At 46.2% G+C, this 13,107-nt stretch overlaps 1 protein-coding gene across 1 annotated transcript in view; it reads left to right on the forward strand.

Annotated features, from left to right (window-relative positions):
* Positions 1 to 13,107, forward strand: part of MORC2 (MORC family CW-type zinc finger 2) — a gene marked incomplete in the record, with an annotated part of 92,981 nt that overhangs the window by 54,058 nt on the left and 25,816 nt on the right. The window contains 2 exon segments of the mRNA XM_034791492.1: positions 8,746 to 8,828; positions 9,883 to 9,968. Coding sequence (XP_034647383.1) covers positions 8,746 to 8,828; positions 9,883 to 9,968 — 169 coding nt within the window.

The raw sequence follows: 13,107 nt of genomic DNA on the forward strand, positions 1-13,107 counted from the left end.
TGGAGCCAAGTAGCAGCTTCCTCCTTGTTTCCCCTATTCTGCTGCTCTCTTCTTTCAGTGCCATGGAACCTCTTGTTTCTGTTATTCCTTCACGTCCCCCACCTTAAAGGAGCAGTCACTCGCAAGGAGATTTCTTTTTATTGTTTCAGCTAGTCTGGTTCTAGAAATTACTCTGGAAGTGTCTGCAGAGGGTCCCCTTCTCACTTTACAGAGTGGGACATTCATCTTGGTTCTCCCCACCTTGTCATTCTATACCCTCTTCGTCCTCCTTCACGGAGAGCAAAACCAAATCTAGTAATAAGAATAAAGATTTCTTGCTCCTCTCTGTGAAGAAGGTGAAATGTCCAGTGGAGGAATCTGCATTTGAATCTGACAGTACAGGATGACCTTAGGTTTGGTCAGTTGAACAAATTCATAATGCTATGTTGAGAAGCATTTACCTCCCCTCTCTATATGTATGCAAAGATACCTTTGAAAACTAACGGAAATGAATAAAGTGAGTTCTTCAGGTATGTGTCAGTGTGGATCCTACTGGCAGTGCCCACGTTCGTGAGACTGGAGGGTTTTTTGATTAGCAGTGTCCGTCAGAGCTGTGTATGTGCCCTGTACCACCTTATGCTCCCATGGAAGGGACTCATCCTCAGTTCCCTCTTACCACCTGTGGCAGCAGGTCTTAATCTGGTGAGTGTTCAACCCGATGATTCCTAGTTTTGGCTGAATTGTCTCAAAAATCTTCTACAGAACTGTTCTGATTCTTTGACACGACCACTGTGATCTATGTTGGCTCATCTAGACTGAGTAGTGATGGTTAGACCCTCTCATACAGTGCCTCTTAACATGGTGGTCTCGAAATCTGCAGGCTTCAAGCCCTATCCAATCCGTGATGGACTCATATCTCTGAAAGATGGATATAGTAGATGTCTCTTATACAGATGTGTAGGAGAGTCTCATATACAGATATGTTTGGTGTGCTTATCATTCTCTGCAAGGACCTGTGAGATGCAAGGTTGAAGCGCCTTCTCTTGTACCAATCCATGAAAGTCTTTTCAGACCCAGAGGAGAAGAGCTCCAAAGTCCTGGTAGTGAACAAGCCAGCCTCATCCAGTCCCTATCCAGCGGTCATCCCCTCTCTGTTAGCATATCCAAAATCTGATGGCTTCCTATCATAAACACAGGGTAGCCACATTGGCTGTGCATATTCCAGGGATCAGAAGTGACCTAGCAGACTTCTGCTGCAGCCACTCATGGCTGGTTACTGCAAGTCTGCTCAAGAAGTCAGGCCTAGAGCTGGTATTCCATCAGTGGGGACTCCCATAATAGACCTGTTTGCCACAGAGGAAAACACCAAATGCTCATACTTCTGCTCCAGGAGGGGTCTGAGCCCTGGGTCTTTAACAGATACCTTTCTCCTTGGTTGATCTCAAGGACTGATATCCTTCTCTACTGCATCCCTTGATCCCCACAGATGAGACTGGATAAGGCTATGAACTTCTGTTACCCAATAACCTCTTACTGGCTGAGACAGTTTGGCTGACTGACAAGACTATTGCAGATGTCCAGGCAGCTTCATGTACACCTCCCATTCTGCCCAGACATAATGTCTCAGAAGCAAGGTCAGATCTGCAGTCATTGCACCTGATGCCTTGAATGTTGGCTGGTTGAGCACTACTGACAGACTGCTCTTTGCAGGTTCAGGAAATTCTCGGGCTAAGCATAAAACCTTTTGCTAGACAGACCTACTCGTCAAAATGTGTGGGTGGGAGGGAAATGTCCTTATAGGCAGCCCAACACAATCTGGACCCAGTAGTGTTAGCCCAAAACAGTTTAACTATTGTCTACGCAGATCAGAAGATTGGTCTGTCTGCAAATCCCACCCCCTCCCACATCTATTATCGGGTGATTTATTAAGACAGAGGCAGAATAAGATGCAACACACACACGTTTATTATGTCACTAGTCAGTAAACTAAACAAGGACCCCTTCAGACAATAAACAACATAAGCAAGACACACTCGGTTGTTAACAGTTACCAGAGCGTGAAGCTCAGAGCCCTTAACCCCCCTTAACCTATGGATGTAAAAGAGAGGAAAACCGCAGTGGGTATTACAATACCATATTCCGAAGACCGGGACACAATGACAAACACTCAGGCTACCGACAGGGATAGCGGTGAAAATCAGGGGCGCTGGACACCAAACAGGAACTCAGGAACTGGGTATTCTTCTCCCTCTGGACAGGACCTCTGGGCAGAACTTCTCCCTCAGATAGGTCTTCAGTGCTTGTCCACGCAGTCTCTCCTTGACCTCGTAGTCCAGTGCAAGTATGCGCTCACTAATGGTGTGTAGCAGTTGAGTGCAAGTATGTTAATAGAAACCAAGAATCCAAACTCCTATGAGTCCTGGTCCCTCGAGGGCTCCTGGCAGCTAGCTGAACTGTATGGGACTCTGGCTGCCACCCAGATGGACAGCCTTGAGTGATAGGTGTCACTCACTAAATAACCTGCAGTTGCTAGGCAGATTATGGCTGTCACATGACTAACTGCCCTGACCTTTCCCCTCCTTGATTTGAAAAAGGCTGAAAGGGCACTAAATCATCTGAGGAGAGGGGTATCTAAGACGGAGGCTTAGCTGTCCTTTTACAAATCCAAGATGGACATTACATAAAACAGGTAATAAACAGATTTTACCCAACAGTAGAGGTTCTCATATTGAAAATGCTTGACTACAAACTGCACATGAAATATGCTGGGCTAGCATTTAACTCTCTCATGGTTCACTTTGCAGCAATATTGGTGTGTGTCACTCCAGTGGAGCCGTACTATTTTCACATCCGACAGTAACAAAATACCTTAAGAGCCTCCTTCATATCTCCCTTCAGTTAGAGAGCCAATTCCCATGTGGGTCCTCAACATGTCTTGCTAAAATTCACAGAGCCTCATAGGCAAGGGTTTTTTTGGACCTGCTGCCTCTGCCTGCCCTTGGGCTGCCCTCTGCAGCCCCAGTACCCTTCTTTGGCCTTTAACAAGGCCTGCAGCCTGGGGGATTTCTAGGCCGGAGCTCCCCAGCTCCTCGGGCCTTCCCCCAGCCCTGCCCCACAGTACCTTTTTCTAGCCTTTAACAAGGCCCTGCAGCCTGGGGGATTTCTAGTAGGGTTACCATACATCCAGTTTTTCCCGGACATGTCCGGCTTTTTGGTAATCAAACCCCCGTCCGGGGGGAATTTCCAAAAAGCCGAACGTGTCCGGGAAAAATACTCCCAGCTTCCGGCATCCCTGGCTTACCTTAGAGCGGGTTTTGGCGGCTGCTGTGCTCCCTGACTCCTCGGCTCTGTAAGAGCTGAGCTGCCCGAGCGCTACTGGCTTCGGGCAGCCCCCATACCTCCGGACCCTGTGCCCCCGGAGCAGAAGTGCCCAGCTGGCGGTGCAGGGTCCGGAGGTATGGGGGCTGCCCGAAGCCGGTAGCGCTCGGGAAGCTGTTTCACGTGGCTGGGAGGGAGGAGGGGGAATGCGGGCGCTCAAGGGCGGGGGCGGAGTTGGGGTGGGGCTAGGGCCCCGTGGAGTGTCCTCTTTTTTTTTTTTTTTTTTGATTTTTAAATTTTTAAATATGGTAACCCTATTTCTAGGCCGGAGCTCCCCAGCTCCTCTGGCCTTCCCCCAGCCCTGCTCCAGTCTTGGTACCCTCTCAGCTTCCAGGCAGCCAGGCCCTTCCCTCTCTACAGCTAGAGAGAGACTGTCTGTGTGCTCCTGGCCCACTGCCCTCTTATAAGGGCCAGCTGGGCCCTGATTGGGACGTGGCCGCATCTGTGGCTGGTTCCTCAATCAGACGAGGTTTGCTGCTTTTCCTAGCAGCAGCCCTCTTGCAGCCTCAGTCCTCTCCCAGGGCTGATTTAAGCCTTTTAAGGCAGGAGCGGGTGACAACCCCCTACATATCACCTGTTAATTATTCCACAGCATGGGAAGTACATGAGGTTCATGGTGGGCCACGAGCACCATGTGCTATCCTTCGGACTCTGTCTCTCCAGAACATTCACCCAAGCACTAACAACAGTAGAGGCATACTTAAGAAAAAGTGGTATCGTGGTATAACCCTACCCGGGCAATTGGCTGGTTTGTGAGCAATCTTATCAGACTCGGAATCATCGGCCTCACATTCAGTCTGTTCCACACACTAGGCCTGAAAGTCAACATACAGAAATTGAACTTGAGTCCAATCCAGAGAAACATATTCGTCGGGGTCATCCTCAAGTCCACCAAATCCATGGCCTGCCTTCCCCAACACAGATTTGAGAATCTGTCAACCTTGGAATCTGTTGACTTGGAATCAGACTTACCACAGTAAGGATATGTCTTGCCCATCTAGGTCACATGGCCTCCTGTACCTTTGTGACGCTGCATACCAGACTTCACTTTCACTGCATGCAGGGTTGGTTCAGGTCTATATGCCCACCAGACATCTTGACGTCTCTTTGTGTACTCTCTCTAATACTGTCATTTCTGAGAAGGTGGAAGGATCTAGTAAATGCCTGCCCCCTTCTAGCTGCTTTTCCATCCCATACAGACGCTCTCCGAGTTACGTAAACCTGACCTACGCAAATCTGGACTTAAGGAAAAAGTTCCATAAGCTAGAAATAGGAGGGTTTTGTTTTTGTTTAATGGTTGGAGATACGTTTCCGACTTACGCAAAATTCAAGTTACGCAAGGCGTTCCGGAACAGAACATTTGCGTAAGTTGGGGAGCGTTTGTATTATGGTGACAGAAGCATCACTTATGGGGAACGCACATGAAAGACCTTTGGGTACAAGGCTGGACGACAAGAGAAGCAAGGATACACATCAGTCTCCTGGAATTCAGAGCCAGGCACAAGGCTTTTGAGTCCTTTCTCCATCATATCAAAGGGCAGACAGTCCAAATAATGACAGACAACATGATCACCATGTTCTGCTTTGAACAGGTCAGTGTGAGGTCTTCCCCGCTCTGCCAAGAAGCTGTCAGACTATGGAACTGGTGTATCAGGCATAAATTTTCCTGTAAGTGTATAGTTGACCAGATCTGCAGAACACCTTGGCAGACAACGTGAGCAGACACTTCTCTCCCAATCACAATGGAAGCTGAAGAATTCCATTGTTCAGAACACCTTCGCACATTGGGGTCACCTCCTAGGAAACCTGTTCACAACACAAGATGGCAAAAAGAGTTGGATGTTCTGCTCCAGGGGAAAATAAAACCAAATTCCCTAGCAGATACATTCCTAATCCAGTGGTTGGGAGCCTTGATACATGCCTATCCTCTGGGCCCTGTGATTCCCAGGTTGCTCCAAAGGTCAGATAGGACTCAGCCAGGTTGCACTTGACAGCCCCAACATGGCCAAGATTATTCTGGTTCCTAGGCCTCCTGACGCTATCAGCTGTTCAGCCCAAGACTTTACCTCTGCTTCTGGTTCTCGTGTTGCAAACCATGGGAGAGATCCTGCATCCAGAACTGAGATCCTTCCATCTCCCAACCTCGGGCCTCAATGGATGTTGGCTATAGAGTATGCCTGTTCTTCTCCAGTCAGAAATGTTCTCATGAATAGCAGAAAAGACTGAGACAAACTTACCTGACAAAATGGATGATGTTTTCTCACTGATGCCAGTGAAAATCTGTCGTTTCTCATCACTCTTCTGTGCCTCTGTGTTATAGGGTGACTGCTCGTTTGAGAGGGAACAAGTCTAGTGCGCCTCTGATTCATTGGCTCACTCCAGTTGGTGTGTAAAAGAGGGTAACTGGGCCCTAGAGGGGGAAGATTCCTGGTGAGGCAGAGCTACCTTAGAGCACCGGTGGAGTCAGTCAGGAAAAGCCCAGGCAAGAGCTGTATGGGAGTGAGAGTTTTGGCAGGTGATTGCTGCCTGAGACCAGGAGATTGCAGAAGGTCCCTGAAGGAAGCAGAGGGTATCTGAAAGCAGGAGAGTAGCAAAGAGGGGTTTGACGACTAATCCTGAAGCCAGAGAGCCAGGGCTGAAAGCAGGAGAGTAGCAGAGGGATTTCCCTGCTGCTGGCTTTTAAGCTGGAGAGCCAGAGCCAAGGGCCCAAGAGGGCTGAAGAGAGGAGAGCAGTGGAGCGGCTGGAGCCAAAGGGCCAGAGAGTACTGAAGCTCTCCTAGCGGAGAAAGGGCAGTTTCTGCTGGGAAGAGTGGTGTGACACACTCCACCTGGAAGGGCTGGGTGGCTGTCCTGGTAAAGGAGAAGAGCTATAAAAGTGTATAGTAGAAGATACTGGGAGTGCTTCCTTGCTATTCTCCAGCAGGAGCTCCTTCCTGAAAGTGTGGGCTTTTAAGGACTGTATGCTCTGTGAGAGAGGAATTGATTGTTTGGGATTTTTGTTATGGCTCATTTGAACTATGTTTTTGTAATAAACTATCCCTAAGGAAGGTATTACCGAGTCAAGAAAGCCTGAGTGGAGTCACTGGTGACTCTGAAGGAGGGGAAACTGAGGCAGGCATGCCTGTTCTGCCTCAACCTGCTGCTGGAGGGCACCTTAGGAGGGGCAGTCTTATCACACTGGATTATCTACTGGAGTTGAAACAGAACAGCCTGTCCTTGAACTCGGTCAGGGTACATTTCATAGTGGTTTCAACCAGTCACTCTGACAGAAAACCAGTCTTTTCCTGTCTGACTAATTAAGTTTTTAAAGTGTCTGATTAAGGTATTTTCACCAGTTAGGGAACGTGTTTCCCCATGGGATCTTAATCCAGAACTTTCAGCTCTCATGGGCACATCCTTCAAACCAGTGGCAACCTGCTCTCTATTACACTTGTATACAAAGACAACATTTCTGATTGCCATTATTTTGGTGAGAAGGGTTGGTGTGAGATCTAGGCACTGATGGCTCAACCCCACACATTCTCCATCTCCTTTATCTGGACAAGGTATCTCTGAGAACACCATCCCAAATTTCTATCTAAGGTGGCCATGGAATTCTACTTAAACCAGCAAATCCACCACTGGGGCTCTTTCCTAACCCTCATACATCAAGAATGGAGGTGACGCTTGACACCTTGGAAGTAAGGAAAGCTTTGGCCTTGGCCTTCTACTTCCAGAGGACAAAACCATTCATTTCCTCACCCAGACTGTTCATCTGCAGTGCAGAGAGAATGAATGTCTCAGTTGTATCAATGCAAAGATTGTCCAACTGGATCTCTGGGTCAAAGCCTGCTACAAGCTGGCCAAAGTAGACCTACTTACTACACTCAAGGCTCATTCAACTGTGGCTCAAGAAGCATCACCTAGGAATGTGCTTATCTCTGACATCTGCATGGGCAACTTGGATGTTGGTTCACACGTTCACAAAACATTCTGCATGGGCCGAATCCCTCCAGGTCCGATGTTGCCTTTGCTGAAGTGGTGCTGCAGTCCTTGTTTTATTGAAGACTCCAGGCTCCATGGCACAAGATCACTGCTTGGAAGTCACCATTAGTCGCATGTGTATATGGACAAGCACCTGAGAATGACAAGTTACTTACCTTGTAGTAATTTGAGTTCTTCAGGATGTTTTGTCCGTTTGCATGTTCCACTGCCTGCCCTCTGTTCACTCTACGTCAAAGTCCTTACACCTGGATTCTGCAGTTGAGGAAATTGAGTGGCAGTTGGCTTGCTCTGCCCTTGTATGCCTTCGACATGAAGCATGAGATGACTCTTGGCACATTTGCACCATACAGACACTGCTGGCCAAAAGACTACAAACTGCAGCACATGGAGTGCATGTGCACCCATTAGTGGAATATGCATATGGACAGCACATCTTAAAGATCTCCTCCTATTGTACAAGATAAGTAACTTCTCATTTTTCTAATTGAGGTATGCATAGAGATAGCTGTGGCTTTGGTTGGAATGTCAAGTAGATAGACCAAGTAGGTGGTATGAATTTCGATGCCACCAGCTAGAGTCAGGAACCATCCTGTCTCTTTCACTCCTCTCACAATTGAGTGTCTCAGGCTACCAAATGGGCTTTTATGTAGATGTGAGTGTGCATGAAGACCCTGGCAATTAAGGACAAAAATGCTCAGATTGTTATTTTAGATTAATCTTCATGCTATTGGGTTCCTTGTGCTTTGTACATAACACAAATTTGAGACTTTTCAGGCAAAAGTCACTTAATTCCTCCAAGATTCTCCCCTCTTCAGCCTTTCTAAGAAATTACTGTTACAGTAACCTTTTTCCACCCCACTATGCCCCCCCCACCACACACACAACTCAAGTCCCTTCACTAACTTCTTGCCTCTTTCCACATCAAGTTTAAACTCTGTCTTTGCTTTCACAGCATTGCACAGTTCTGCCTCTGTCCTTCTCTCCCTACTCCCTGCTCTCTGCCATCCTTCACACCTTGATGCTCCCTTTGAGTCCTACTTGTGCTGTTGTGCCTTTTATTCTTTCTACTTCTTGCCCTCACTCCCAGTGCCCACAACACCCTTGTGTCTGCTTAGAGATCTCCTTCCGACTCACTGGGGGCTGGCTTTCCTCCACTCTCCTCGGTTGTAGCACTAGCTTCTCCTCATTTGTCCAGCCTTAGGCTCACATTTGGTAGTCTGACCTCTCATGTCCAAGATTTTATTGTGTACCTTCTTATGTCAGCTTGTCCTCTCTCCCTTGCATGTATTAGTCAGATGTAGACTGTAAGCTCTCTGGGATCTGTATTTCTGGGAAGTGCCATGCATGCTGGTGGCACATTCTTGAGTATTAAATATTAATATTACTTCTTTGTATATCTTCCAGCGGAGGAGAAGGCTCGAGAGGCCGAGAGTAAAGCCCGTGCACTAGAACTTCGCCTGGGCGGGGATCTCACACGAGACTCCAGGGTGAGACGTCTGCATTTCTCTGCCTGTTTGCTGAGGGTTCAGAGCCACCGCTCCCTGAGCTAAATGGAGTTGGTATTACCAAGTACTAACCAGTGTTTGTGTGGACAGGTGGCCATTCCTGCTGGAGATGCTATTGTGCTGATTCTGTGCTCAGTCTTCCCAGGCATCCTTAACGTCTGTTTTCCTCAACAGATGTGCCTACATTTTGCAAGGTTTGACAGTGTGTTGTTTCCACTCCGTTGAGGGAGTCATGTGAGCATTGCTTCTGCATGGGGTGAAGTACCCCAGGATGTGTATGCAGTGGGCAGGCGAGACTCTGCCAGAGTGTCCGTGTAGGGTGCTGGTCAGCTTGATTGTAAAGGTCCTTTGTTCAGTGCCATTGCTCTAAAGAAGAGAGTGGAGGAATGTGAAGAAAGCCTGAATAGTAGTAAAATTCCAGATGTTTCTATGGCTTCCACTCTCCTGTTGGGCTTGCAGTTTGGGCCTAACTTTCCCCTCTTCGTAGCTAGAATTTTTTTTTCTTTTCTCATAAGCGGTGTTCCTCTGAAGCCGCACCTTGGGCAACACTCATGCCAGCGCTGAAAGCTAAGCTAAGCAAGGCTAGGCCAGTCAGTACTTGGATGAGAGACTTTCAAGGAAATACCAGGCGATCAGTAAGGTGGCACTCAGTATTAAAAATCCATCAACTTACTACTAGAGGTTACTTGGATTTTTCGTGAGAAGTACTGTAAAACGACGTTCCTTAATCCACAGCACTGTGTTGGTGTATTAGTCCCAGTGTCTTAGCCAAATTCCATTTTGCCTTCCTAAATTCCCCCTACTGTTTCAGTTGGATACAGGATTCTTTGTTTCCTCTTCTAATCTGTTGTGTAATGTTGCTGAGAGTGGTTAAACAATTGTGCTTCAGCCCAAAGGTAGCTGTTTTCATTGTTCACTCTGGCTAGTGAGAAGATTTCTGTGTCTAAGTCTGTAAAATGCTATTGGATCCTTGGAAGGAGAGATGCCACAGAAATGTTTAATTTTGGTTTTACTGAGAGATGCTTCATGTCTGCAGGTGACTCTACGGCAAGTCCAGAACACAGCCATAACCATGCGTAGAGAGGCTGATGTCAAGCGGCGGATCAAGGAGGCAAAGCAGCGGTGAGTACAAAGCCACTTGGGGATTCAGTTGTCCCGAGCTGTTACTCCATAGACCTCTCAGGCTGTAGCAGGTGTCCCTCTGTTATCTTGCCTCATCCCAAGGGACCACCCAATTGGCCTTGTTGGAGGAACATATCCAGTGCTACTCTGACGCCCATGTAGGTGAGGGTAACCAGAGCTTTGCACCTTTGAACTTGCAAGGTGATCTTGTTGAGAGGAGTTTGCTGTTCTGATAGCTTGGGGCTCCCCATGCCCCTCTTCCTTACTGAACTTGCTAAAATGTATTTGTTATGATTTGTGAGCCTGGTTTTATAGAAATCCACACTGTTTTGTAATCCATATAGTAATCTCTTGGGATGGGCAATTTAATGTTGATACCAAGCAACATAATTGTCCAGCAGTGAAAAGAATAGGGACTGTTTGTTTAGACAACATGGCCTGCGTATCCCCATAAAACATCATTTCAAATGAATGCAAAGTCCGGACCTGAGGGGTCCATAAAGCCATCCTGGATAAGCACATTAGCTGAACGTTTTCAGTATTATGAGTACCGGAGAGGTCATCCTAAGTGTTCATAATTAAGTTCTCTCCCATTGAGGTAAAGGGGGCGTTCCCTGCTCTCTTGGAGATATTGTGCGCTGGAAACTCACAAAGATGATACTTCTATTATGTCCTGAAGACTTCCTTTACTACCAGAAGATGAGGTTAGGGCTGCACTAGCATGCTCAAGGGGTTGCAATCTAATGCAATAGCCATTCCAGCATGATTTGGCTTTGCCTGAGTGGATGGGACCAAATCATACTATAACCATGCTACCCAGTGGTGGCACTAGGTCTGTAATAGGACTCAGGCTGTCTCCACACTACAGTGGCACAGCTATGGCACTGCGGCTATGCCATCGTAGCGCCATTGTGTAGAAGCTTCCTGCTTTGACTGAAGGCATTTTTCCATCAATGTAGTTTATCCATTTCTCTGGGAGGCAGTAGCTAGGTTGACTGAAGAATTCTTTTGACAAACTAACAAAATCTACAGTGGGAATTAGTGACCTAACTACGGTGTGAGTGATATAGCAATATCCGTTTTAATTCACAGGTGTAGACCTGGCCTCAATAACATGTCACGGCAGGATTGGGTGACTGTTGTCTTATAACACGATTCATCTTGGTAGTTTTGCTACTGTAGATGAGCCCATAGAAGAAAACAGTAGTATGCCAGTGGGAGCTTTGTTGACCTTTTTTCCATTGCAAATTCATATGATGAGATCAAAAGCTGAGCCTCCTTCAAGAAAATGGAATTCTCCCTGCGACTCCAGAAGGTGGTGGTAGACTTAACCGACTTGCTTAATGTGTATACCTTCTGTGCACACATGTCCTGATTAATTCCCTTCCCACTTTGGGAAATGCAGGTATAGATCTTAATATATCTTTCTTACATGCTTTCATGAGCAGTGAAATACTTCAAATGTCATTGTTGTTAATGGTCATCATTGTCATTGAGTAAGCACCCATATAAAATGACTGGGGTAGGTCGTGCCAGAATCTGTTGATTTCAGGCTTTCTGCAAACTCAAACAGATGTCTATGAATTGGTTATACTCACTCCACATTTTGAAGGTTTTTTTCATAACCATAACAGCTTAGAGACTCAGCAATTTAAAATGAAAGGTGAGACTTTGAGAACAATTGAGAAGTCTGTCTGTCTGCCTGCCCCTCCTCCCACATAAATTCCCTTGCACCCCCCAGGGTACTGCACTTTGGGAAGCACTGACCTAAATTCTTTGCTAGATGTGGACCTAGACAGACTCTCCCACAGACAGCAGAAGGAGAGAAAATAGTTTGAATTTAAAATGATCTTAGAAGAGTTGTGACTTCAGGGATGCAGAAATCCCTGTGGGAGACAGTTTTCCTCCTATTCCTATGTACATAATTTCTTTCCCCTTATTAATTATTTCTTGGTTCTGATGGAAGTGCTGCATAAAATAGAATCCTATGAATGGGGCCCAAGGAGATGTTCTACTCTCTCTTATTAATAGACATAAAGCACCTAGTGCATCCAGCAAACAACTCCTCTTGCAAATACAGCATCCCACTATTAAACCGCAAATGTGAAACTATAAGAGCTAAAATTCAAGAAAGCTTTAGAAATAGCACCACTGCACTTACCCCCGAGTGTAGTTGGGAAACCTTTAAAGCTAACATACATGATCATACTTCCCTATATAAATTTTTTTAAAAGAAATAAATATTGAAATCAACTGCAGAAATCAAAAATATATACCTAGGCTGTAAAACCTAAGCAGACATTAAAGCTCTCAATTTCAAAAACAAACTTAGCTCTAGTAGATCGCCTAACCCTGGCTAAACATGTCCGAAAAGGTTTCACAGGGTGGGGAAATGAATGTGTGTGACAAAAACTGAAAACTCCCATCCTGATTAACCAGACACAAAGATTTGGCCAAATTTATTTCGGAGCTAGAATTAGTGAATTGTCAAGTAACTTCAGCTCTGCAAATAGAGCATAAAACCCTATGTGCTGTTTCTCTCTCTCTCTCCTCCCTCCAGGCCCCTATGTAAGCAAAGACATTTTAAACAGGTCAGGACTCTCCCTAACTGAAGAACTATAGAAGTCTAGAAAGCAAGATATTGAACAAGGTCCCGGGAGGTAAAGGGAATCCTTTTGTACAAAACAACACCTTCCCCAGACACCCAATAAACGCTTCACTTAAAAAAAGAGAATTATAGGTGACTTCTGCAACCCCTGTTAGATCATCTTCCTACTGTGTTAACTTACATTGGTTCTGATTTCATTAATATATGCTAAACCCAATGCACCTTCTCTAACACAACCTGACAGCCCCATAGCCTTATGAAATGTCAACAAAAATGTACCAAATGGGACAGAATTGATAATATCAACAGTAATTAATAACAAGCTTTGTATTGTATCGGAGGGGTAGCCATGTTAGTCTGAATCTGTAAAAAGCAACAGAGTGTCTTGTGGCACCTTTAAGACTAACAGAAGTATTGGAGCATAAGCTTTCGTGGGTGAATGCCCACTTCATCAGACACAGGACTGAGAAGTGGGCATTCACCCACGAAAGCTTATGCTCCAATACTTCTGTTAGTCTTAAAGGTGCCACA

Source organism: Trachemys scripta, chromosome 15, assembly GCF_013100865.1.
Source record: "Trachemys scripta elegans isolate TJP31775 chromosome 15, CAS_Tse_1.0, whole genome shotgun sequence".
Classification (NCBI taxonomy): domain Eukaryota; kingdom Metazoa; phylum Chordata; order Testudines; family Emydidae; genus Trachemys; species Trachemys scripta.